The sequence below is a fragment of the Amblyomma americanum genome, chromosome 5, assembly GCF_052857255.1.
Source record: "Amblyomma americanum isolate KBUSLIRL-KWMA chromosome 5, ASM5285725v1, whole genome shotgun sequence".
NCBI classification, from domain to species: Eukaryota; Metazoa; Arthropoda; class Arachnida; order Ixodida; family Ixodidae; genus Amblyomma; species Amblyomma americanum.
Window position 1 is genome coordinate 186,359,521 of NC_135501.1, and position 24,906 is coordinate 186,384,426.

At 50.4% G+C, this 24,906-nt stretch overlaps 1 protein-coding gene across 2 annotated transcripts; it reads right to left on the reverse strand.

The window, feature by feature from the left end:
* Positions 1 to 537: 537 nt before the first annotated feature.
* LOC144133211 (uncharacterized) lies at positions 538 to 23,332 on the reverse strand. 2 transcript variants are annotated; one of them, XM_077666107.1, is made up of 6 exons: positions 23,137 to 23,332; positions 19,624 to 19,717; positions 6,824 to 7,004; positions 3,096 to 3,179; positions 2,891 to 2,932; positions 538 to 1,510 (listed from the first exon to the last, which is right to left on the reverse strand). In XM_077666107.1, exons 1-6 carry the CDS (start codon positions 23,287 to 23,289, stop codon positions 1,153 to 1,155), a joined length of 912 nt encoding a protein of 303 aa, XP_077522233.1. In that variant the 5' UTR covers positions 23,290 to 23,332; the 3' UTR covers positions 538 to 1,152. The 2 variants fall into 2 exon arrangements, with proteins under 2 accessions (XP_077522233.1, XP_077522232.1); XM_077666106.1 differs by lacking the exons at positions 19,624 to 19,717; positions 23,137 to 23,332 and adding an exon at positions 7,880 to 8,684.
* Between the last annotated feature and the right edge of the window lie 1,574 nt (positions 23,333 to 24,906).

Below are 24,906 nucleotides of genomic sequence, written 5' to 3' on the forward strand. Positions count from 1 at the left end.
ATAGAACACGATGACAAATCTAAAAGCTTCAGAGTGATAAAGCTATAAAATAAATAAATAATTAGTTTTGGGGAAAAGGAAATGGCGCAGTATCTATCTCATATATCGTTGGACACCTGAACCGCGCCGTAAGGGAAGGGATAAAGGAGGGAGTGAAAGAAGGAAGGAAGAGAGAGGTGCCGTAGTGGAGGGCTCCAGAATAATTTCGACCACCTGGGGATCTTTAACGTGCACTGACATCGCACAACACACGGGCGCCTTAGCGTTTTGCCTCCATAAAAACGCAGCCGCCACGGTCGCGTTCGAACCCGGGAACTCCGGATCAGTAGTCGAGCGCCCTAACCACTGAGCCACCGCGGCGGGTTAGAGTGATAAAGCTGTAAAGTGGAAAGTGTACGGTAAAGTCAACGAAAGTCCAAGTGTTTTTTCATGCTGTCGCATCGTGTGATGACATTAGCATTGTAGTCGCTCCAAGAAATTCTCACTGTGTATGGATCGGTTGCCTATACATTAGCCACAGGCCTACGAAGCGAAACATTGTGAAACTACTGAAGCTTTATTCAGGATCGCTTCTCTGAACAAAAATGCAAACGCACCGCCCCCGTTGATAGGCTGAGACAGCAGTCGCAGAAGAGGACCAACCGGAACCACCTGCCTTCAGTGTGGCTTTCAAACATTTGTACTATATATAGCTGCTGACGCACGTAACGTCACTACTTTTGGATTATGTACTTGTGGTCCCTATAGACGGAGGGCATCTTTGGCAGAATGATTGACTAGGCTAGTTTGAAGGTATACGCGCGTCATCTGCAGGAACGATTCGTTGAAAGCTCGACCTAAAGTCTCAGCACACCGAGAACCCGGCCGCGGTAGGGCACCAACTGAGCTCGCTGAGTCAGTACACACGCGCATGAAATAGAATTCGTACCAAGACTAGATTCTGGGTGTGCCGCAGTTACCAACTTTGTCCAAAACCGTTCAACACTTGCACAGTTCGATGGCATCTTTGTTCATACAGGCACTGTCCCGTGTCACTCTCGTCTTCTGCAATGCACTGTCCCGTGTCACTATCATCTGCTGCAACAGCAACTTCCCGAAGGGGAACCGTCGGTACCAGTGCACACAGTGGGGAGCGGGCGTCTTCCTGACGAGTCAGCGCTGGGAACCAGTCTCGTGTTCGAACAGCACCTGGTGCATGGCGTTCAGCGCCCTGAGGGCCGTTCCCCTGGGCAGAAGGCGCAGCCGGTCGGCGATCATCATGCCGAAAAAGTGGAACGCGTCCAGCGTTCCCGCTGAGGCCGAAGTCGAAGCCGCCCCGTTATCCATTGCGGCGCGGTGCAGCCGCTCCGGCGGCCGCTCAGGCAGCCGCTCCGGCGGCAGCTGGTGGTTGCTGCCGAGGGAGTCGCCGTCCAGCAGCAGCTGCTCGTCGCCGCCGCTTTCGTTGGTGCGCTGCGTGTCGCGCGACTCGTCCTCGTCCTCATCCTCCTCCCGGGGCTCCGGCTTGATCTTCCTGCGACAGGGAGGGGTGCACGGCGTTCGCTAGCTTCCCTAAGCCATTACGCTGGCAGTTGTTCAGACATCCGCTGGACGAGGAAACGACATTTGAGCTTTACAATTGCCGTGGCGGCCGGGTCACAACCGTGAAAATCTACGCGACTCTGTTTCTGCGCAGCCCCGTTCAACTTTTCTGTCGCACACGCGCGCCGGTTTCCGCTCAGCTTCACCGACCTCCCTTACAAAAATGGTCTACAGACTTCTTATAGCCTCTATTGCCTTCATATAGATATTTCTTTTTGTGCATTCATAGTCTATAGACAGAAGTCTACGAAAAGTTTACGGCCATGAATCTATAGATTGTCTATAAACTGTCTATAGGATGTGTATTGCCCATAGACCGTTGTCTAGGGTTTTCTATAGAGAGTCTATAGTCTTGGTAGACAGAAGCCTATGGACACACTATAGACTGTCTAAAAGAAATTTTTGCAAGGGCTGTGCCCAAGTGCACCAACAGTGGGGACTACATGTAACCTTGTAACCTCCTATCGGACACTTTTTCGAAAATGGTACCAAAATGGTCATTTAGTAACAGTGCTGCCATCTGTCAGCCAACCAAAAATGTTTGGACGAGCTGGACTCGTCATGAGCCAGAAATGACAGCCGGCTTATGACGACCTTGGTTCGTCCAAATCCGCCAGGGGTTAACAGAGACGCTAGCATTTCTAGCTTCCTGGCTGAGACATACCTTTTACACTGCGTTAATGCGTGTCAAGCGTTGCACCAAAGCCTTTGGCAGGGACTGGTTATGGTTAACCCGCCTAGCTAATGCGTTCACTTTTACACTGCGCTTGAGAAGCACTGGGAGGGCTGCTAAGAGGAGAGCAGAGCTGGCAATGTCGGTCTGGTTGTGGCTGGAGTATGGAAAAAAATGGCGGTTATTTTGCTGCTAAATGTAAGCTTAACAATCAGCAATTGCAATGCTCACGACAGCTCATGAGCCTAGGTTGAGAGGTTGGCAAAGCATTCATTTGAACGTCAGACAAGGCGACGCATCAAAAAGCCACGACAAGGAGGCCATTGATAAAGGCGGGACTAATAATATCGAGGTGATCGGTTGTGTGCTGCATCTTGCCTGGTCTGACAGCAACTTGCTAAGTGACAGCGAAGGTTGAAAGTTCCAAGAAGTAACCTTTGCTGATGAATTTTGTTTCTTACAAAAATGAACTGTCGTGGAGCAGTTTAAACCGGGCAGTATAAGCCTCCAAACTGATTCTTACGGAAGGCTCTTGCAACTTCCTCATTTTTCTCAGGTCCAATATGAGGTAAGCCTAAACATCCGATCATTTGAGTCTAGTTCGCTAGCAAGCCAATGAGCACAGCAGTGTTCACTCACTTCCTTGGGGGTCCGTCGTCCGCAGCGCGTTCATCAGGCAACCTGCGGCAAAGTTAACGGACCTGAGTACTCTCTATCATTGACTTCTACCTTCGTGAGTATAGGTAGCTTTGATATGTAGAGAATATTAAGCGAGGAAAGGATAAAAATTAATGTCCACGCTTCACCAACCCGCCCGGTTCTGCAAGTATACGTGGACACTCACACTTCTGGGACTATCGCAGCCTCGCGCTCCGGGTCGGCTCCCGACGCCGACGCCTCGGCGACCGAGAAGATGTTAGAGATGACCCTGCGAGAAAAAATGCAGCCGCTCGCTTAGTATCACACTGATCCGTTTCGATCTTTTTTTTCTTCTCCCGGTTAGTTCAAATCAAATCCTTTTATTCAGCATTTTTTCCATAATAAGCCAGGAAAAAACACTGGGACAGGAACAAAAAGCTACTATCCTAGTAGCTTGACGGAGTTCCTGCCCCTGTCTTGGCATGGGTAGCAGACAACAGGCACTTATGTACAAAACTTAAATAACGCCATAATCATACACGCGCTCAAACACAACATCGCATAAGTCATTTACAGGTCAGATTAACAACAACAATAAGACAGAAAACATAAAAAGGATAGAACATTCAAATGCACATTTGTGCCAAATACAGTCTTTGCCACTCCAGAATCATAAAAAAAAATAGCAGAGTTACATGCTTTGTGATATGAGGTATTCTTTCCATTTTTTCTTTGAGATGTTACATATGTCAATATTATTTGCTTCCAATAGATTAAGGTACCTCGGTATGTGGTACTGTAGTCTGTGTAGGCCATAATTTGTGCATGAAAAGGAAATTGACCAGAATTCTCTTTTTCTAATGGGATAGGGTGCTTCTGGATTTTTCCTGAGATTACAAAGCTTTATAAAAGTGACGCTGTCATCTTTTATGGCTTCTTTGTATTTCATAATGAGGTTAAATTGGTGGACATGCTGTAAAGGAAGCACATTAAAGGAGGAAAGTAGTACTTGTGTATGGGCATCATAGGGAGCATTTGCTACGTGACCAATGGCTTTCTTCTGCAGCAGACGCAATTTGTTTATGTTGCGTTGGCTTGCGTGAGCCCAGATAAGGCTACAATAATTGATATGGGGGAGAAACAAGGAATTATAAAGCATAAGTTTAATTTTCACTGGAAGCATGAGCTGGAAACGAGAAAGCAAACCCGTAGCTTTCGCTAGCTTTCCTGCCAGATGGTCCACGTGCGTATTCCAACTTAAGTTTTGATTAACAATTACCCCTAAGCTTTTAACTTCACTTGCTAGTTTTATTTCCTCTGATCCAAGCTGCATGTTGAAATCCCTAGTAATATTTTTTTGCACAGGCACAAATAACAGAGCTTTTGTTTTGCTAGTACTGATTTCTAAACCGTTTGCTTTAGTCCACTGAAGCAATTTCATTAGTGTTGTATTTGCGGAAACCTTTAAATCGTTTAAGTCATTCGACTGGAAGAAAAGGCTAGTGTCATCTGCATATATAATGAAATATGCATGTCTGCTAATATTTATTATATCATTTATATAGATGTTAAATAGTATCGGTCCCAATACGCTGCCCTGTGGTACCCTTGCAGTAATATTTAGTACACTAGAACGCCATTCATTAATTACAACACACTGCTTGACGACGCCCTGGCGTGAATGCAATGGCAAGAATTTCTGGACAGACAAGAGACACCGGAAGCAGACTTGCCTTCACGGCAGTACATTTTCCATGTCTAAAATTCTTGGATAAAAATTTTGAATATTGGAAAATAAAGTACTGTTATGAAAATATTGAAGGTAATGCTCCATTATTCCGATGTGTATCAAAATCCTTCTTTTAAAGTTTTTTCATCGCTCGCATGGAGCAGTTAAGACTTCCACAGAAAACCAATGGGGAACACTTGACGATAGCAAAAACGTGAACAGCAAAAAAAATGCAAGCCTGCCGATGGGACATTTGCGGATATATTGATTGTTATAGTATAATCTTACAGTATATGAAAAAAATTATGTTCATAAATTATTTCCATTTCAAAAATGCTTTTGTCCAGAACTGTTGGGTAAGTCCGAACTGTCGTGACTAAAAGAACAGTTATTTACCAGGAGCCTGACAATTCTTCCCGGTAGACTCGGGAGATGCTCTCAGCGACCGCTAGGTTGCGCGCGAATCATTTAGCTGCGGCACGCTGTACGCACCTGATGACAGCAGGCTCACCTTGCGCTCACAAGCTAGACACAGTCGATCTGCTGCGATAAGTACAGGAGAATGAAGTGAGGACTAGCGCAGTGAGTGATGGAGAGAAAAGCGACAGGAGGTACAATTGCTGCAAAAGGAGGAGCATGAATTAGGTATGAACCGCAAGTTGACATATTTGGCTGAACGGCCCTCAGCCATAAGTTTCTTTAATAATAATAATTGGTTTTGGGGGAAAGGAAATGGCGCAGTATCTGTCTCCTATATCCGCGGACACCTGAACTGCGCCGAAGGGAAGGGTAAAGGAGAGAGTGAAAGAAGAAAGGAAGAAAGAGGTGCCGTAGTGGAGGGCTCCGGAATAATTTCGACCACCTGGGGATCTTTAACGTGCACTGACATCGCACAGCACACGGGCGCCTTAGCGTTTTTCCTCCATAAAAACGCAGCCGCCGCGGTCGGGTTCGAACCCGGGAACTCCGGATCAGTAGCCGAGCGCCCTAACCACTGAGCCACCGCGGCGGGTTAAGTTTCTTTCGGAGGGGTGTAAAGGGTGGTTGATGTCTCGTGGCTGGGAGGAGGGTGGCCTAGGGCCCTGCGTTGGCTGCGTGCCTGTTAGCTGATATTGCGAGAAATTAGTAGTTGCAAAACTCCCCATTTTCATAACTTTTCATAGTCTGACACACTTATCGGCACACATTTCTGCCTTCTAGAGATTGTGGCGTCACCTATGATCGACCACGCTCACTTCTCATATGCTATACTCCACAGTAATGGCTCGGAAGCAGTACGGCGCCACCGGTGTTTACTCCAATATATACTGGCTGCACTCCTGCACTCTACGCAGAAAGGAGTAAAAGGAAAGTATAAGCTGTCATCTAGCGCACTCCCTCTTCACTCCCATACACAGCAGAGTGGAGTAGAAGTATTTATAATAATCATAATCATTGGTTTTTTTAGGGAAAGGAAATGGCGCAGTATCTGCCTCATATATCGTTGGACACCTGAACCGCGCCGTAAGGGAAGGGACAAGGGAGGGAGTGAAAGAAGAAGGGAAGAAGGAGGTGCCGTAGTGGAGGGCTCCGGAATAATTTCGACCACCTGGGGATCTTTAACGTGCACTGACATCGCACAGCACACGGGCGCCTTAGCGTTTTTCCTCCATAAAGACGCAGCCGCCGCGGTCGGGTTCGAACACGGGAACTCCGGATCAGTAGTCGAGCGCCCTAACCACTGAGCCCCCGCGGCGGGTATTTTTATAATAATAATAATTGGTTTTGGGGGAAAGTAAATGGCGCAGTATCTGCCGTTGGATACCTGAACCGAGCCGTAAGGGAAGGGATAAAGGAGGGAGTGAAAGAAGAAAGGAAGAAAGCGGTGCCGTAGTGGAGGGCTCCTGAGTAATTTCGACCACCTGGGGATCTTTAACGTGCACTGACATCGCACAACACACGGGCGCCTTAGCTTTTTGCCTCTATAAAAACGTAGCCGCCGCGATCGGGTTCGAAGCTGGGAACTTTAAAATTCAAAATAAATACGAATTATTCAGCTGCGGGTGGTGGTATATAGGCATATTTATGCTTAGAGTGATGTTGGCTGTATAGCTTCCACAATGCTGGCAGTAAAGGCCAGATTACAAGGTCGCAGCCATGGGATGGCATCATCGTTATGTCCAGCCTTCCTGCAAATGGACCAAGTGGAGATTGGGTCTGCTCACATGACGGGTTCCGCGGAGCCGCTGTCGGTCTCCCTCTCGCGCGTGCCCATGAAGTCGTCCATGAGGTCGTAGTAGCGCCAGCGGGGCCTGCCCACGGCCGCGACGCCGGCCAGCTCGCGGGCGCGCCGGAGGTCCTTGTACTTGGTTTTCATGGTGCGGAACTTCTGCGCCGCGTGCTCGCCTGCACAGATGGCCACGTTGAGGGCGCCACATTAGGGCGCTATACCCTACAGACACGCAAAGCTCTAATCACAGTGGCGAGCTGGATTAGGATTACCCTGATTCTGCCTCTTTCAACCACGCAACCCAATCTTCGAAGTGGCTAGAAGCCTCAATATTGTGAGACGTCTTTTACAGAATGCAGAGTTCAGAACTGTTAGTGAAACAAAAAAAAACAGGATAGAGGAGTGTCATGGTTTAAACAGCGCTCAGAAGCAAAGGACTAGACAATGAAAGAGATAACACCAGCTGTAGGCCCGCACCACTTGGTCTCGCCCCTCGCCCTGAGCGCACTTTACAAAAGGGGGTCAGAACTGAGAAATGACGAAGGAACGGTACGCTCACTTTTCTGCCTTTTAGAAATAGGCCGCCTCGATACAGGCCGCTGTGTGGGACATCGATCACTTGATCTGCCGTCAATGATGTTTTTACTACCACTACTAAGTAGTGTGCCTGGATTGACATCGGAGCCGGTCACGAAATAATGATAGGAACGAACACCGTATTGCGCTGTCATGATCTCATGACCGTAGTTCCGATCTGCATGTACTGTATACGGCTGTACCGAGGTCGTTGTTGGCGTATCAGTAGTGCCAACCTCTTCACAAGAAAAACACTAGCTGGCGGCGTATGTCGAACGCGTGCTGCGGCGGTGAAGCGCGAGCTTCGAGACTTGACAAGTTAACATGCGTTGTTGACTCGTGAGTGCATAATATCAATCGTGGACGCTGTCGCCGACGCGAAGTTGTGAGATGGAATATAGCTACACGGCGACGCTCGCGCTCGCATAGCACGCATGGCTACCGCAGGCACGGCGCAGCGCCGTTCGCAGCTCGCCTGTGATTCCAAACTCGGCGCCGATGAGCTGCCACCGGTGGCTCTTGAGCGCCACATCCTTGAACTCCGGCTCGGTGCGGTCGTACAGGTACGGGAACGGCCGCACGAGCGCCACGAGCCGCTCGAAGTCGATCTGCGGCGTGTGGTTGTGCATGGCGGCTGCGTCCCCGCCGCCCGATTCCGTCGACGACCGAGAATGGAGCGCGGCGGACCTGCGCAGCCGATACGAGACGGCGGCGCTGCTCCGGTCGGCGCGGCGCCGAAGCGCTTCGAAGCGCGCCGGCTGTTGCGAAGGCGACGCAAGCCCCGCCGCAGGAGCGACCGCTCCCTTGCTTTTCCTCCTCGGTCCCCTCCGCGGCACCTCCGGCTGCGACGGTTGTTGTTGGGGCGAAGAGGGGGCGCCCGCCGCAGCTGCGTCGCCTGCTCGCTGTTGTTGCTGCCTCTGCATCCTTCGTGTGGCGGCGACGGTCGTTCCGCTACTAGTCGTTGACGCAGAAGATGCGCTGGGAATGAAGCCGATCCTTCGTGTGGCGGCGACGGTCGTTCCGCTACTTGTCGCCGACGCAGAAGATGCGCTGGGAATGGAGCCGAGAAGTGGCGGCGGCGTCGTTGAAGCAGGAGCGAACGGTCACGCTGCAACAAAGCGCTCCGATGAAGTGGCGTCCGGCGTGGTGGGGTCGTTTGAGGGGCAGCGAGTAGCGGGGCTAGGAAGGCGTCCGTTCTGGCTGTACAAGTGGCAGCGACCAGGCCAGCGTTCCAGTGGAACGGAGCGAGAAATCTGCCCGACACGTGGTGTTTGTCGCGTGCGGTCTGCAGGTGCTTGTCTCGCGCGAGCACGTGCGGCCGCTGCTCATTGGTTTACTGGCTTGCGTTCGACGCAGAAGAAACGCTATTGGCGCGAGGAGGAGCAGGAAAACTTCATTAGTTCAAAAAAAAAGAAGAAGAGAAACAGAACTTGAGGTGGACTCAAATTCAAAATGAATTACATTTTCTTTTTTTTTCACCTTTTTTCATCCATATTTGCGTCTTCACAAAATTATCCAATTACTCCACTCCTTACCCATGTGTGCGTTTGTATCAACAATGTACCCTGGCCAATTCCCCACCGTGGGTACGTGCCATTCAGCCAGAGGCTATCATCATCATGTGGACTCTAGGTGCTCTGTGCGCCCCAATTCTTGGCCGATCCCCTGTGTAGGCATGTGCCATTGTATGAGGATAACAACAATGACTCTAGGTGATCAGAAGACGTTGCTTCGCGATTACCTCGGTGGCCCACTCTAGAGCCCGGCGTTGGACAGCCGGTTCCGAGCTCAGCAGCACGGCTTCTTTTTTTTTATGAGGGTTTAACGTCCCAAAGCAACTCAGGCTATGAGGGACGCCGTAGTGAAGGGCTCCGGTAATTTCGACCACCTGGGGTTCTTTAACGTGCACTGACATCGCACAGTACACGGGCCTCTAGAATTTCGCCTCCATCGAAATTCTACCGCCGCGGCCAGAATCGAACCCGCGTCTTTCGGGCCGGCAGCCGAGCGCCGTAACCACTCAGCCACCGCGGCGGCTGCAGCGCGGCTTCCGTCTGATCAAAAGCACTGAGTTGTAGCCCTGGTGTAGGGACAGAAAATTATTGCGACCCTCCAGGTAGATCCGCTAGTCCGGACTCATGATCGTCGAGGCCGCGCCGGTGGGACTCCACCCGAACGAAACTAATTAGTTAACCATCGTAGTAGTAGTAGTTATAGTGGTGGTTTATTTAAAAAAAGTGAATGAGAAGAATGTTGCCGGCTTGGGGCAATTGCTATCTAATATCTTAAGCACCCGAGCTGCAGCCAGCGGAGGTCAATCAACCATCGCGCCTCTTCGCTATCGATGTTTCCAACCGCCTCAAGATCGTCATTTAGAGGCGGAATTGGAGGGGCTGTTCTGTTTTAACCCTATTCTTCCTAGACTTTTCTCATCTAAAATATAGGGTTAAGCTTGGTTTTTCAATGTGAAGTCTGGTCGCCTCACGAGCCCACCCCCCCCCCCCCCCCCCCCGCCACACACACACACACTCCACAAATCCGCGACTGTCCCCACCGAGGTGGCTCAGTGGTTAAGGCGCTCGTCTACTGAGCCGGAGTAACCGAGCTCGAACCCGACCGCGGCTGGTGCGTTTTTATGGAGGCGAAACGCTAAGGCGTCCGTGTGCTGTGCGATATCAGTGCCCGTTAAAGATCCCCAGGTGGTCGAAATTATTCCGGAAGCCCTCCACTACGGCACCTTTTTCTTCCTTTCTTCTTTCATTCCCTCATTTATCCCTTCCCTTACGGCGCGGTACGGGTATCAAGCGAGATATGTGAGGCAGTTACTGCGCCGTTTCCTTTCCCCAAAAAGCAATTACAACTACTACTCCCCCCTGGACACATTTCTTATTGTGTAAATAGTTTGTACATATTACTTCTCCCCCTATCCTCTCTTCCTGTCCCCTCACCTCTTTCATTTCATTTCTCCATTCTGCCTGCTATCCTTTATTTCCGCTGCCCCAGCTCAGGTGCTTCAGTATCGATGGCAGATGCCGGGGCTAGCAAAAATCTTTTCCTTCCTTTTTACTATTATTTTTAATAAAACCACTACCACCACCACCACTACTACTCCCCACCATGATGCTAGTTGGGTCGTCCTTGGGTGTCCCTTTCTTGATCGCTGTACCTTGATATTCAAGGAGAAATGCTAGCACAATTATGGACTTCCTTAATTAGAACGTGGTCCAACGATCCTACAAAGAATTTCATGCATACGCTTATATACCCTCGGCAATGAGATAGAATGTGAATTTTCATTGTGCCTTAATACTTTCCCAACAAGAAGAGTCCATGTCGCAATCCAACTCATTCGTAGGGCATGAAAATTTGAAAATTGGTTTTTGAACAAAGGAAATTGCTGCAGAAACTGTCTCAATACTCGGTGAGCAGTCGCCGCGGCGGCTCAGTCGTTATGGCGCTCGGCTCCAGACCCCAAAGACGCGGGTTCGATCCCGGCCGCGCCGGCCGAATTCTAGAGGCCCGTGTACTGTGCGATGTCAGTGCACGTTCAAGAACCCCAGGTGGTCGAAATTTCCGGAGCCCTTCACTACGGCGTCCCTCATAGCCCGAGCCGCTTTGGGACGTTAGACCCACATAAACCATAAATCATAACCGCTGAGCGACTGCGGCGAAAGGATATGAGGGACGCACACAAAAAAAAAATTGGTGTACGCTTAAGCTTCGCCTTTAAGAGCAGGACACGAGAGCGTGTTGCAGCATTGCCAAGGAATCCACGGAACGCCATCGTCCTTCGGTGAGACCGCTTGCCCGGACAATTTAAAGGGTCTATGCAATAAATTAATTGAGATTACGTAAAGCAGACGAGAGATAGGCATTTCATCACTCGTCACCCCAACGCAAGGATTTTTAAGCTGGCATCAATAACAACGAAGATATAGACGATGAAAAATTACGCTCCTCCTCTCCCCCCTCAACTCGTACAAGCGGGGCACCAGACAAAAATAAAGAAAACAACTCTGGGAGTGGGCCGCGCCTTTGAATACGTCATCAGATGACGTTCGCTTTGCAACTTCCGGTTGTCGCTCCTAGCCCCCCAGCAGCGTCGGCGGCGTGGCGGCATCTCTCCGGTCGCTCTCCGCCTTCCTGGATTGCGGCGCGCGTCTGGTTTCTTTGCTTGTCGTCTGTTGTAGTTAGCAGCAATAAACCCGGACCTCGAGGTGCGACTACTCGTTCTTACGGCCGCGATGGGCATCTAGCCCTATGCGTGCCCACGAAGAGCCGCGCGAGTGGCTCCGGAACTCCCGACAGAAGGAGGCGGCAGAGGAAAATTGAAACCATATACGCGAAGGCAATGCCCTGGCCCCCTCTTGCCCGAGAGGGTCGCGCGGCGGCACGAGCAGACAATTTTCACGGCTACCGGAAGCGTGTCCGTGACATCGTGGCTGCCGTGGCTCCAGCGAATGACAGCGTGTGGTGGCCTGGCGATGTCATGGTACAGTGACGTCGTCCACGATTTTAGTTCCAAAATCGGTCACTACAAGCACACCAATCGGCCCGCAAATTAAAAAAAACACCTTTTTTTATTTATAATAAATTGCCGGCTCTGTTCCGAAGACTTATGCTTGGTGTGAATGCTCGCTAGCATCATTTCTAAACATAGAAAACATTTACAAGCGACTTTGAATTCTTTGCATAGTCCCTTTAAGGAAAAGAAACATATCTTGGTGGACACCCGAACTGCGACGTACGGCAAGGAAAATTAAAATAAATTTTTTTAAGGAAAGGAAAGAACGCCAGTTAACTTCTTGCCCTCCTTCTGAAGGGATGGTCGGTTTGGGCTGGTTCGTTGCTCGTCGCGAGCGGTGGATGGCGATGGCACGCTGGCCGGTGATCGATACACGGCGGTTAGCAGTACAAAGGGATTAGCGGACTTCGTCCGTTCGTCTGGCGACACGTTGCCGTTTCGGGCAGCAATTCCAACTTCTTGGCAAACAAACAGATTTATTCAAGAAGTGATCGACATAAAAAGGCAGGTGAGCAAAAGGCAGTTTAAAAAGGGCAGTTTTTAAAAGGCTGTTTAAAAAAAGGCTGTTAAAACGGCGCTCGTCCCAAGTCATTCTTTTCAGCGGATTTTGACCCCTTCGATAATTGGGCGGAGCGTTAGTAAACCAGCTCTCGCCCAATTTGAACCAATAGCAATACAATGACACCGTGTGTACAAGTGGGCGGAGCCCAGGGCTCACCGGTCCGAGCCCAGTGGACCCCGCACCTCCTGGAACGTGCAGGGCGCGTGACTCCGCGTACGCAACTCACTGCATGTGCATTCCATCGAATGCCACGCATCGGATTTGCCGTCTCCGCTGACAACCAAAGAATGTCTTCCACGGGACAAGGCCGTCGGCGCCCCTGCCAGTCAGCAGGGGATGACTCGGCGCCAGAGCCGAAAGGATTAGTGCCGTAGCTGGCGTGGAGGCACCCTAAGCGCGGGCGTCACGCCTCGACGTACATTCCTCAATTTCCCACAGGGATGACCGCTCCCAGGAACTGGTGCGGGGGGGGGGGAGGGGGGGAGGAACGACCCATCGGCGCTGTGGGCTTCTAAGTTAACAACGCCTGTCTCACCTATCTCGGTGGACACCCGAAACGGGCCGTAGAAGGAAATTGAAATGAAAATTGATTGTAAGGAAAGGAAATGACGCCTGCCATTCTCGCTGGACACCCGTACCGCGCCGTAAGGGAACCAAAATCCCTTCCATTACGGCGCGGTTCAGGTGTCCACCGAGATGCGCCATTTTAAAGCGAAAGCTTTACTGGCCGCGAACTTGCGATTTCGCCGTGGCGGTGCTCCGAGGAGGCACATGACGTCACAACGCGCGCCTCGTCGCGGAGCCGAACCGGTGTGGCCGGGCTCGCGGCGGCTGGCGCACTCGGCGCGAAATAGATATGTGCTCCAAGTCACCGCCAGTGCGGTCAGAGTGCGCCGAAGCCGCCGAACGCGTCGGCGGTCAGGCGCAGTTGGAGTATAGAGGGTCTCGCTTTGGACGACGTGACGTCGCCGTGCAGCGCGCGTTACGCCGGAGTATAAATGCGCCTTAACAGAGCCTGCGCGCTTAACAGATAACCAATGTATTCGGTGGCGGCCTCTATGAGAGACACTGACTCCCCCCCTCCCTCCGCACTCACTGAATAAAAAAAAAACCTGTGCTGAGGCTCGGAACCGAGCCAAGGCCTTTGGCGTTTGAGGCAGAGACGCTACCACTCCGCCACGACGGCTCACTTTACCCACGGATAAAGGCGCATACAGTGAATGTACTCTTCCGATGCAGAAGTCTCCGCGCTTTCGCTACGTATATCCTGGCCTAACTGAGCTAGGCCATCAGCAATTTTTCGCTCACGGCCAAAGACGCCGGCGACACCGGCTTTTCTGCGACACGAGCTCCTTAACGCTGTCGCGTTAAAAAGAGACAGATCTGCTGTAGTGGACGGCTCCGAAATAATTTAGTACAGCACGTACGCCTTTTGCGTTTAATTGGTGCTTTTTGAGGAACCGCGCCGCGAGGGAAAGGAAGACGGTGGGAGTGAAAGAAGAAATAGAGAGCAAGAGATGCCGTAGTGGAGGGTTCAAGAATAGTTTCGACTACCTGGGGATTTTTAACGTGCACAGAAATCGCACAGCACACGGGCGCCATAGCGTTTCGCCTCCATCGAAACGCGGCCGCCGCTATCGGGTTCGAACACGGGTACTCCGGATCAGTCGCCTTCGTCGAAACATGGCAAAAAAATGAAAATTGGTTTTCAGAAACTGAAAAGCACGCTAACGGTCTCACTCCTCGATGGATACCTCAACAGCGCCGTGAGGGGGGGGGGGGGGGAAGGTGGGAGTGAAACAAGAAAGAGGTGTGCTCCGGAATGTAGAGTCGTGGAATCTTTGTGTTAACTATACAGGATGTGCTACGTAAATAAGCCCTGCGGTATAACAAGAAATCCGCCGCGGTGGCTCAGTGGTTAGGGCGGGTTCGAACCCTACCGCGGCGGCAGCGTTTCGAACGAAGCGAAACGCGAAAAGGCGCCCGTGTGCTGTGCGATGTCAGTGCACGTTAATAATAATAATAATAATAATAATAATTGGTTTTGAGGGGGAAAGGAAATGGCGCAGTATCTGTTTCATAAATCGCTGGACACCTGAACCGCGCCGTAAAGGAAGGGTAAAGGAGGGAGTGAAAGAAGAAAGGAAGAGAGAGGTGCCGTAGTGGAGGGCTCCGGAATAATTTCGACCACCTGGGGATCTTTAACGTGCACTGACATCGCACAGCACACGGGCGCCTTAGCGTTTTGCCGCCATAAAAACGCAGCCGCCGCGGTCGGGTTCGAACCCGGGAAGTGCCCGTTAAAGAACATCAGGTGGTCGAAATTATACCGGAGACCTCCAATACGGCCCCTCTTCTTTTATTCTTTCACTCACTCCTTTATCCCTTCCCTTACGGCGGGGTTTGGGTGTCCACCGAGATATGTGACACTGTGCCATTTCCTTTCGTCAAAAATTGCTTGTGCTTTAGTTCTGGTTAACCCTGCTCGAAAGCGAAAAGCTGCATCTAAAATTGGTTGGTGTTTTGGGTAAAGGAACTGGCACAGTATCTGTCTCACATATCGGCGGACACCAGAACCACGCCGTAAGGGAAGGGATAAAGGAAGGAGTAAGAAAGGAAGAAGGAGCTAGGTACCGTTGTGGAGGGCTCCGGAATAATTTCGACCACCTGGGAATATTTAACGTGCACTGACATCGCACAGCACACGGGCCCCTTAGCGTTTCGCCTCCATCGAAACGTGGCCGCCGTGGTCGGGTTGGAGCCCGGGGACTCCGGATCAGTAGCCGAGGGCTCTAACCACTGAGCCACCGCGGCGGATTTTATGGTGGTGGTGGTAGTGTTTTTTTTATTAAAATAATAGTAAAAAGGAAGGAAAATATTTTTTGATAGCCCCGGCATCTACCATCGATACTGAAGCACCTGAGCTGGGGCAGCGGAAATAAAGGACAGCAGGCAGAATGGAGAAATGAAATGAAAGAGGTGAGGGTACAGGAAGAGAGGATAGGGGGAGAAGTAATATGTACAAACTATTTACACAATAAGAAATGTGTAAAGGTTGTGCGCGTGATTAGTTCATGTTGGAGGAATTAAAACACACGCGCACAGCACTGCGTTGGCTACAACTGGAGTGGGGCGTCCAGTTATTAATCTTTCAAGGTTTTATGAAGAACCCACTTTCATTACCTGCGCATGCGATGCCGGCAGACGCTTTTCGCTCGACCGAAGGTCAAAGTCAAAGGTCAAAGTCGAGGTAGTTGGTGTAACAGCCGCTGGTGTCGCTGCTGCAGCTGACGTCATGTGTCGAACCTGACTACCACCAGCTATGCGCATGGTTTTATCTCTAGCTACATTCAAGGACAAACTTGCGGCCCCGCTGACGGCTCGAAAAGCTGGCGTAGTGAAGCTTTTCGCTTCAAGAACCAATTTTCAATCTTTTATGACAAGAACTACTGTACGCTGCGAGAAACAAGCAGAGTTGTTGTTGCCGGCCTTTTGCAGGAGAAGGATGTTCTTCCTTTTGGTAACTGAAGAGATCAGTTAAATTAGCAGCTAAATTACCGTTATTCGTGATAGCCCTCGCGTTTGCCTGCTCTTTCTTCGTTCTCCATGTTGTTCTTTCTTTTCTTCTTTTGTGTGCCCCAAAGACATGTGCCAATATGCCCAAACATCCACCCTAAAGGAAGAATCTGTTGTCGGGGGCGAGCAAAAAAATAATTTCGTACTCTGGTATGTCTTACTAAGTGGTGGTAGAAGCGAGTGCAGTACTGGCGATTTTGTCAGCAATTGTCAAGAAAAACGCTAAGGCGCCCGTGTGCTGTGCGATGTCAGTGCACGTTAAAGATCCCCAGGTGGTCGAAATTATTCCGGAGCCCTCCACTACGGCACCTCATTCTTCCTTTCTTCTTTCACTCCCTCCTTCATCCCTTCCCTTACGGCGCGGTTCAGGTGTCCAACGATATATGAGACAGATACTGCGCCATTTCCTTTCCCCCAAAACCAATTATTATTATTATTAATAATATTATTATTATTATTAGCAATTGTTTTAAAAGGCGACCAAGAAAGAGAGGCTTCTTTAAGCGCTTAGCAGGTCATGTCCATTGGTTAAAATTATTGGTAATTATTTTTAAATAACTTATTAAATTAAGAGGGAGTAAGGAGTGCTCCTTCTTGGGCAAGACGACTGCCAGCGTGTCTTTCCAGCTTCATTCGATCCCTTCCTTTAACATGTAGCCTTGGATCGCTTTTTCTTTTTTAATCCTTGCCTTGAAGCACGAGACACACCCTGTATGGTAATCTGGTAGCAAGGAACGAATGTTTAATTTAAACTAATGAGGAAGTAGTGGGCGTGGGCCTGGTTTTGTATTATCTGCTCGCAGCATAGTTACGTTGTACTGAGTCAGAGACGCGTGCAACCAGGAGGCCCGGGCAGAGCCATTCATCACGCGTGCCCCTCGTTATAACTAATGGTCTGGGAGGGTCTACATGGATGTGTTAATCGGATACACTTCTACAGCGTTCCTCCAGCCTTCCTGACTACTCTGCAGCCCCATTGCTGTTTGTCCTAATCATAATTTTATTTTATTTACGGCACCCTTGAGAGTACGCGCATAAATTATCGATACGAGAAGCGAACAGTAGTTAACAAAAAATGAGCGAAACCACAAAAATAACAACAAAAATCGCGATAGAAAGAAAAAAATGGCGGACGATTTAGCGTGGTTAGGCCAAATGCAAATTATGTGCGGTAGCACTTCGGTTTTCACTTTCGGTTTGGTTTGTGGCTCGGTTTTCAAGGTCGAGCAGGCTTCAGTCAAGGATCGGCGAAATCGGACTGTCCGCCTCAAGGGTTATGACGCGATGGCGTTGTGATGACCCCCATAATGCGCAGGTCCACACGGGACGGAGAGGCAAAGAGACACCGTATGGCTCAGTTTAAACAAACAGGTATATTCAATAATTACACATGATTAAGGTTATACATCAGAGGCTGGGGCGTCCGAGCTTACGTGCCGACGACTTCATGGGGGCGATGGAGTGGCTCCGGAGTTGGGCTCGAGCGGTTGCTGGCAGAAGCTGCACGCCGTCGGGCTTCGGCGCTGAAGGCCCTCTTGGCGAACGATGTCGTCCTCAGCTCTATGCAGTAGAATTTCAATAGTCGTCCGTTTCTTCGAGGATGGTTCACAAACCCTTCCTCTAGTGTCGTTCGGCTTGGAAGATGAACAGGAGGCGAGCTTGTAGATGATGACAGCAGAGCATAATTTTACAACATACATATGCAGAGAGTTAAACTGGAAAAAGCAGAACTGAATTTACAAAAGAACAAACTTTGCACTACATTACTCATCGACCGGGCAGGTTAGTGCCTAAGTAGCATCACATTACATGCTAAGCATGGAGCCCCAGCTCAGACTGAACTGCATCCGTTTACATGCGCTTTTAAGCACTTGATTAACAAAGGACTAAGGGCGGTCATTTCCAGTGGCCCGCCAAAAGCATCAATTCTCCAATCCAAAATAACATGCGAGATGGGGACCACCCCTTGGGTTGGGCTTAGCCTCGACCCCAGAGTCTGTTAACAATACAAACTAAATAAACAACAAAAACGCCACCACTCTCTCTCAAGTGAGAGTATACACAGGCTCTCTCTTCGGAGCTAATTCACTAGCGCCTGTCTTTCCACATTCTTGGCGAGTACTGCCTGTCTGTCTGACAGGTGTCCGTCACGGCCCTTCTGGGAAGCTGTGGGTGCCTTCCCGGCGATAGCCCACGACAAAGGGGGGGAGGGAAAGAATGTTGTCTTCGCGGTAGCGCATAGCGTCAGCTGTGGTACGGCGCGCTCTGGCCCGCTGACAGCTCCCTTGTCCTGGAATGTGCCCGGAAATTGGGGAGGATAAAGCCTGTTTCCCCGGGGCGGCGGCGGGTCCGGTTGTTCTGGTCGTCACTCAAAGAGCATGGCTGGGTAATTGATGATGCCGCTGTCACGGGTCTCCGTCTACGCCGCGCCGTCGAACGTGGATCCTCGTAGCACACACGGAATGTCACAGCGTTAGTGGGTCAATGCCCATATACGTGGAATTGGTCATTCTCTATTTTGCATTCACAGACCGCTCCCGACCGCGGCGGCCGCGTTTCGATGGGGGCGAAATGCGAAAGGCGCCCGTGTGCTGTGCGATGTCAGTGCACGTTAAAGATCCCCAGGTGGTCGAAATTATTCCGGAGCCCTCCACTACGGCACCTCTCTCTTCCTTTCTTCTTTCACTCCCTCCTTTACCCTTCCCTTACGGCGCGGTTCAGGTGTCCAACGATATATGAGACAGATACTGCGCCATTTCCTTTCCCCCCAAAACCAATTATTAGTAATCAGGCTAGGAAATCCACGCGGACTGAGTCACCTCGGATAGCGAAGAGATCTGCGGAAGAGGCCATTATCCTGCCCAGGATTTAGTCGCATATACCTATACTGACACACAGTTTAGTTTCTTGGTCGACTGCAGGTAGTGACCCTATGAGGAACTTGCGCTGCCAAGGTGGCACTGCAGTTGTTCCATTCGGGGACTCAAAACTGCTTCTGTCAGCCGCTTGGGCCGCTGCAAACGCGAGAGCCCATTCTGCGCGATTAGATACCCGCGTTTGGCTGACAGCATTCATTGCCTAGCTTCTCTCGGCGTGGCCCAGATAGCTGATGCACGGCACGTGCGCCTTCGACAGAGCGCGGAGGCTCACGCCAATAAGCGCCTGAAGGTGGCGCGGAAAAGCACTAATAGTACTACCCAAAACTGCTTGCTCTTCTCGCTAGGCAGTGTGTTATGGCGCTGCAATCGGCACCGCAAACTGCTGCGAAAGTTCCCCATAGTCACGCCATCAGTTTGTTGTCTCGTTTGCGTTTGAGAAAATATTTTATTATATCATCATTTGCGACGGCAACGTCCACCTGTTTTTCGGTTTGCATTGTAAAGCCAACCTAGTGCGCCATGACGTCAAGGGTCCGCATCCAGAAAAGCGCTTAGCTGGTGATCCCGTGGGGCCACAAACCCCTGACGCGCTTAGTAGGCTGTTCCGATGCCAGCGCCGTCACAGAATAAATAAAATCAACACTCTAATGTTAATGCTAAAGAATATGACAACTTACTTCTGGATAGAAAGAGAGTCGGGAAGGCGTTCGGCTTCAGTTTCTTCACTCCATCGGCTCGGTGCTGCTCGAAATTGCATTCTTCGAAGTGAGCCTGCACGGTGATTAATTAAATGTCATGACCACGAGCACCTGTCATGCTGTAGAACAGTGGAGGGAACTGTTAGCATGGTGCCCATTGCTTTTTTTTTCTTTAACACAGCGGTTATCTTTTTTAGATTTTTTAGGTCACTCTCAGTCGGATACAATTCAAGAAAGAAGCGGCAAATGCCTCTCAAAGGAGGCATTCTCATGACATCGTGGTTAATACCTTCGGACCTGCTCCTGTGAGATGGCTTGGGGCGGTAGATGAAAGTGGACTGACAACTGCATAATCGGATTAATCGCAGCTAATGGCGGATTTAAGGGAGAGGAAAGAGCGGTCGAGAAATTCCCGAGCGAGAAATTTTACATAGGAAAACCCTGCTGAACTCCCCATTCACGAGCAAAAAAGTCCAAGAAATGCACAGTTAAAATAACACCCCCCCCTTTCAGCTGTCACCTCCGAGATCGACCCGCCCCTAATCGTGACGTCATGAAAATCATTCGACGCCGTTGGTTGCAGAGCCTATATTGAAGGGAAATTTGCGGCTTCGTTTTTGGGTTGTATCCTACTGTAGGCCTCTTTGCTCGTACATTTTACGAAGAAAGTGAAGTTCAAAATTAGTCATAAACTTATGCGGCGGTCCCTAGCGCCTCATACTTCGTAAATATGCAGCCACGTGAAACCCTGGGGATCCTCTAGGTACTCATCTCCCCAAAATGGTGGCGCCTTTTTTAGCTAGAGTCACCAATGGAGTCACTCGCTTAAAATAAACTTCGTGTTGTCCAGTGCGTTATCAAACTCTCGCTTTCTCTCATCCCCTTAAATCACGTTGAATGAGCAGTTAATGTTAACTGTGTTTAAAATCGTTAAGGACATCAGACGTTCCTAAATGCAACAGGACTCCTGATTTTGTTGGCATGGATGGGGAAAGGTGGGAGCTAATGAGCTTTCTTGGCTCAAACCTTCCGACGCATGCAGTGGTGACTATAGCACAAAGGTTCGCAGCGTCACGTGCATGACGTGTGCAATAAAAGTGCACAGTTCAAGAAACGCCTTTAAAATACTGACTACTTTCCATAACGTAGCTGAATTGTCTTCCAATGAAAAGATCTATGAAAAAAAAAATCAGGCAGTGGGTTAGCTCTGGTTAAGCCTGGATATACAAGCGAGAAGCTTGTAACGGCGAGTCTTGGGCTTTTCCTCTTCTGACTCTCTTGTTTCCTCCTCCTCACTCGCTTGGCTGCTGTTGGCTGAAGATGCGGCCAAGACACGCTTTTCGGCTTCTTTCCGACATCGTTTAGCAAGGCATATTTCCCATTGTGCAGGCGTTTCGGCTGCACGTTTAGCTTTGGCTTTATCATTTTTTCGATGTTCTGCTGCAAACTCCCAAGCGAGTACTTCTGGATCGGACGAATTTAGTTTCTCAGCTTTTCTGCGTAGTCTAGCAGCAGCCGCACTCTCCTTCCCTTCCATGTCGAGTGCGCACGCCTATTCTCTGGCAAGCGCATTATGTAGCCTCCTTGCGCATGCACATGACGCACATGTGCAGTAGCGCGCGGCTGCGCCGAAAGGTCAGGCGACGGCTGCGGCAGCGGCGAGGAGCGACCACCTGCGCGGCGCGTGACGTCACTCGTTTTCGCGCATGCGCATAACTCACCAGTTCGGCTCACGCGAAGCTCGGCTCTGACCCGTATAGTGAAGCTTTTCGCTTCAAAAGGTATTTGTGGGTAAACAACTGCTTTCTTGAACATGAATTGTTGAGTCCCACCGGGCGGACGCAAAGACCGGTCCGCGAAAACCACTCATGCTAAGCCCGAATGTGCACTTCTTTGTTCGGAACGTTTAAAGGAATGTTAGAAAAAACTATGGGGACGCCTAAGTCGCCTTAAGAGTTCAATGCGGTAGCATTAGATTTCACATCTTTCGCAGCTTCGGTTGCAACATCTGTGTGTGTTTCCCTATGTTTCGTTGCAATAGTCGGTCCATCAAAACCGCCATATTCGGACTGCTAGCTGGAGTAGCAGGTATCAGCTATTCTGTGACGTGCCGGCATTTCTATATATCACTTCATTTTATGATTTCAGATTTTTTTTTTTACATTCTTTGTTCAACTCGAGCATGTCGTACCTCTCTCGCACCTCTCTCAACCAATCGTGGAACTTCGTGGCACCGAACGGCACCGATAGCTCTTGACGTGAACTCTAATAACGCTATCTAGGTCGCTGTCTAGGAACTAGGTTACTCACAACCCGTTGGGCAGGTTGTGATGACGTCACAAGTTCACGTGACCGCTCTCGACCAATCATTAATTGCCGCTAACCATGGTGGGTAGGTTGTTCACAACATGGTGGTCAGATTGCCACATACAACGGTGGGCAGATTGTGATGGCGTCGCAATGTCATGTGACCACTCTCGACCAATCACTGAATTTCTTGACTCCGTGCTTTCGGCGCGATTTTGGTGTGGCGACAACTCTAAAGCCTGGACTCCATGTACGCGAAAACTCACGCGAACGCGAAGGCGACGGCGGCAAGCGACGAGCGACGCCGTCGCGCGAAGCAAAATGCATGTGTCGCTTGCCGTGTCGCTCGGATCTGCACCCACGGAAAATTTCGCTCGTCGCCCGGAAGTCCCCCACGCGACTGGCCAACCAGAGCCCCCCAAAGCCGTTTCCGGTTTGTCCACGGTTTCTCACGGGCACATCTCACGAAACCCGCCCGTCGTCTTGGTCATCGCCACCGTCGATAAAATATTTGGTTTTGTAGCTGAGAGGCAGACCCGCATGATTTAAATAATTAAAACAATCTACTTGTTGGGTGCGGAGGGCTAACAGCATTTGGAGCGGGCTACGCAAGCGGGCGTACTGCAGGGAGAGGTGCGTGTCGAGCCGCGGGTACCGGCGCTCGATCCACCGTGCCGCGGCGCTCCAACTGTGCAGAAACACTCGCGGCGCGCATTCTCACTGGTAAATTATAGTTTGCTCACTTACAATCAAACTGCGGTGACAGTTCATGGGAGTGTTTTTACTAAGCCGGAGTGCACAGGCACCGAACGAAAGCACACCTCCCCCGTGAACCCGTGATGTGACTTCGTCTCCGCAAGCACGCCGTTGGTTATCTCCAGTGCCGCTACACCGCTGCCGTAGAGGAAATATTCCTTTGGCCCTGACTATGAGGCACACTCACAAAATTTTAAGAGAGAGAACAGGTTACGGGCGTGTTTCTAAGCTTGAGTGCGCAAAGCACGGAGTCCGCTGCGCACGTCGCGGGTTCGCGTCGCCTGCCGCCTTCGCTTGCATGGAGGTTGCCCACAAGCGACAGAGCGAACGCCAGCCGTCGCCGCCGCCGTCGCCTTCGCGTTCGCGTGAGTTTTCGCGTACATGGAGTCCAGGCTTTATGCGACCGCGTTAAAAGCTCGAAACACTCACGCTGCACACACGCGATGCTTTCGTCGGCTGCCAGTTCTCCCGCTGTACCATCGCCGACCACAGACGTCTCCTTCCGGGGTCTCTTGGGAAGCAGAACAACCTCCAGCCATTCCTGGAGTGATTCATGCAATGCGGTACGCAGCAGAAAGGCATTGCGTACAGTGCGAACGAACAAAGGAGCGGCGAAACGACCGCAGCAGCTAGCACGTGTAGCCGGAGCAGGACGCGGGTTCAAAGATGGCGCCAGCACGGCATCCGACCTCCCCTTTAAAGAATGGAATCGCCCTGGCTGGGGCGCGCGACGCGTCAAGCTTCCACTATGGAGTCTTAAAGTGCCTAGACAGCCTGCCTAGGGACCTCGGAGACGCCGGCCAAACATTGGAGAGGTTACGCTTGCGAGTCGTTTCATCGTGTTGCTGCCCGCATTGTCCGTTGGTGCATATTTTGAGTCACAGGCTAGCGCGTAAATTTTAACGCAGAAATGCATTTCTCCGTCCGTGCGACCGTCCACACCACGAGAAAATGACTGTGTCGCTGCCACTGCCGCGTGCAGACGGAAGGGAGCTCGTAGAAAATAGGTTCCAATAAAAAAATTGAAACTAAAGGTAGGCGTGTCGGAATAACCCCGTCCACCCAAGAGATTGCTGCAGTAACAGATACACCCCCTTCCCTTAAAAAAAAAAAAAGATTAGAGGGGACATTTAAGCTCCGCCTTATAGGGTATGGCGCGATAGCGTTAATGTGCTGGTGCCCATATTTACACACGGAATTGGTCATTCTCTACTTTACAGTCATAGATCGCCGGGAGCCCTCATACAACTCACTCATTACGCAATGGTGCAGCGGCTAAGCGATGTGCCACTGCACTGCCACGGGAGGTGCTGCCACCGGTGGGCCTTGTGCGACCCAGGCTGCTATTCCCGAGCAACCTCTCCTCAGCAATCTTTCACTTGACTGCCACCTGCCAGTGTGGTCAGTTTGCTCACAATCCGGTGGGTACGTTGTGATGACGCCACAAGGTCACGTGACTTGGGTGGCTGACCTACGTTGCTTCACCGGAGATTTTTCGCTCAAAACGCTGGCGATGCCGGATTTTGCTCATAACGGGAGTCTTAATGTTATCGCGTTAAAAAAGGAATGGCAATGTTTTAGCGTAGTTAAACCGAATGTATACGTGCCAGAGCATGTGTTTAACCTGATTGACGAGTGGTTTTTGCTTTGCTGGGTTGTCGGCACGTCGGCAACGATATTAGACTCAGGTTAAACTCTGATCGAGGTGAAGCTCATCTGATGTGTTCACGAGACAGATGGAAGTTGTTGAAGACGACGATGTGCAATGCACAGCGCGAGATTGTGTTGCAGTTTAACACGAGATGTGATCGGCTGAGGCTATAGCGTAACATTCTTCACACATTCTTCTTTAAACTGCACACATCCAAGCTGCCGGTGAAGGCATGGCTTCGTGCTAAGGAGCTGCTTGCGCCATGGACGGTGAATTACCGCTTGCGCAATACACCAGGGACAATTGACCATTGTTTTGTTGTGTTCTTTGAAGGTATATTCTTATGGGACATTTTACAACGAACAATTAAGAAGGACATTGACATCACACCCTACAGTATCCGTTATTTTGCCTGTGGAGAAAAACTGTGTTGTGCCGTATGATCTATTTATGTTGCTGGGACTATTTAGTCTCTGGAAGAACCGCATGATGGGCCGCCACGCCGAATCACCACGGCCGTCGAAATCTTCGCTTCGTGAACAATGCGC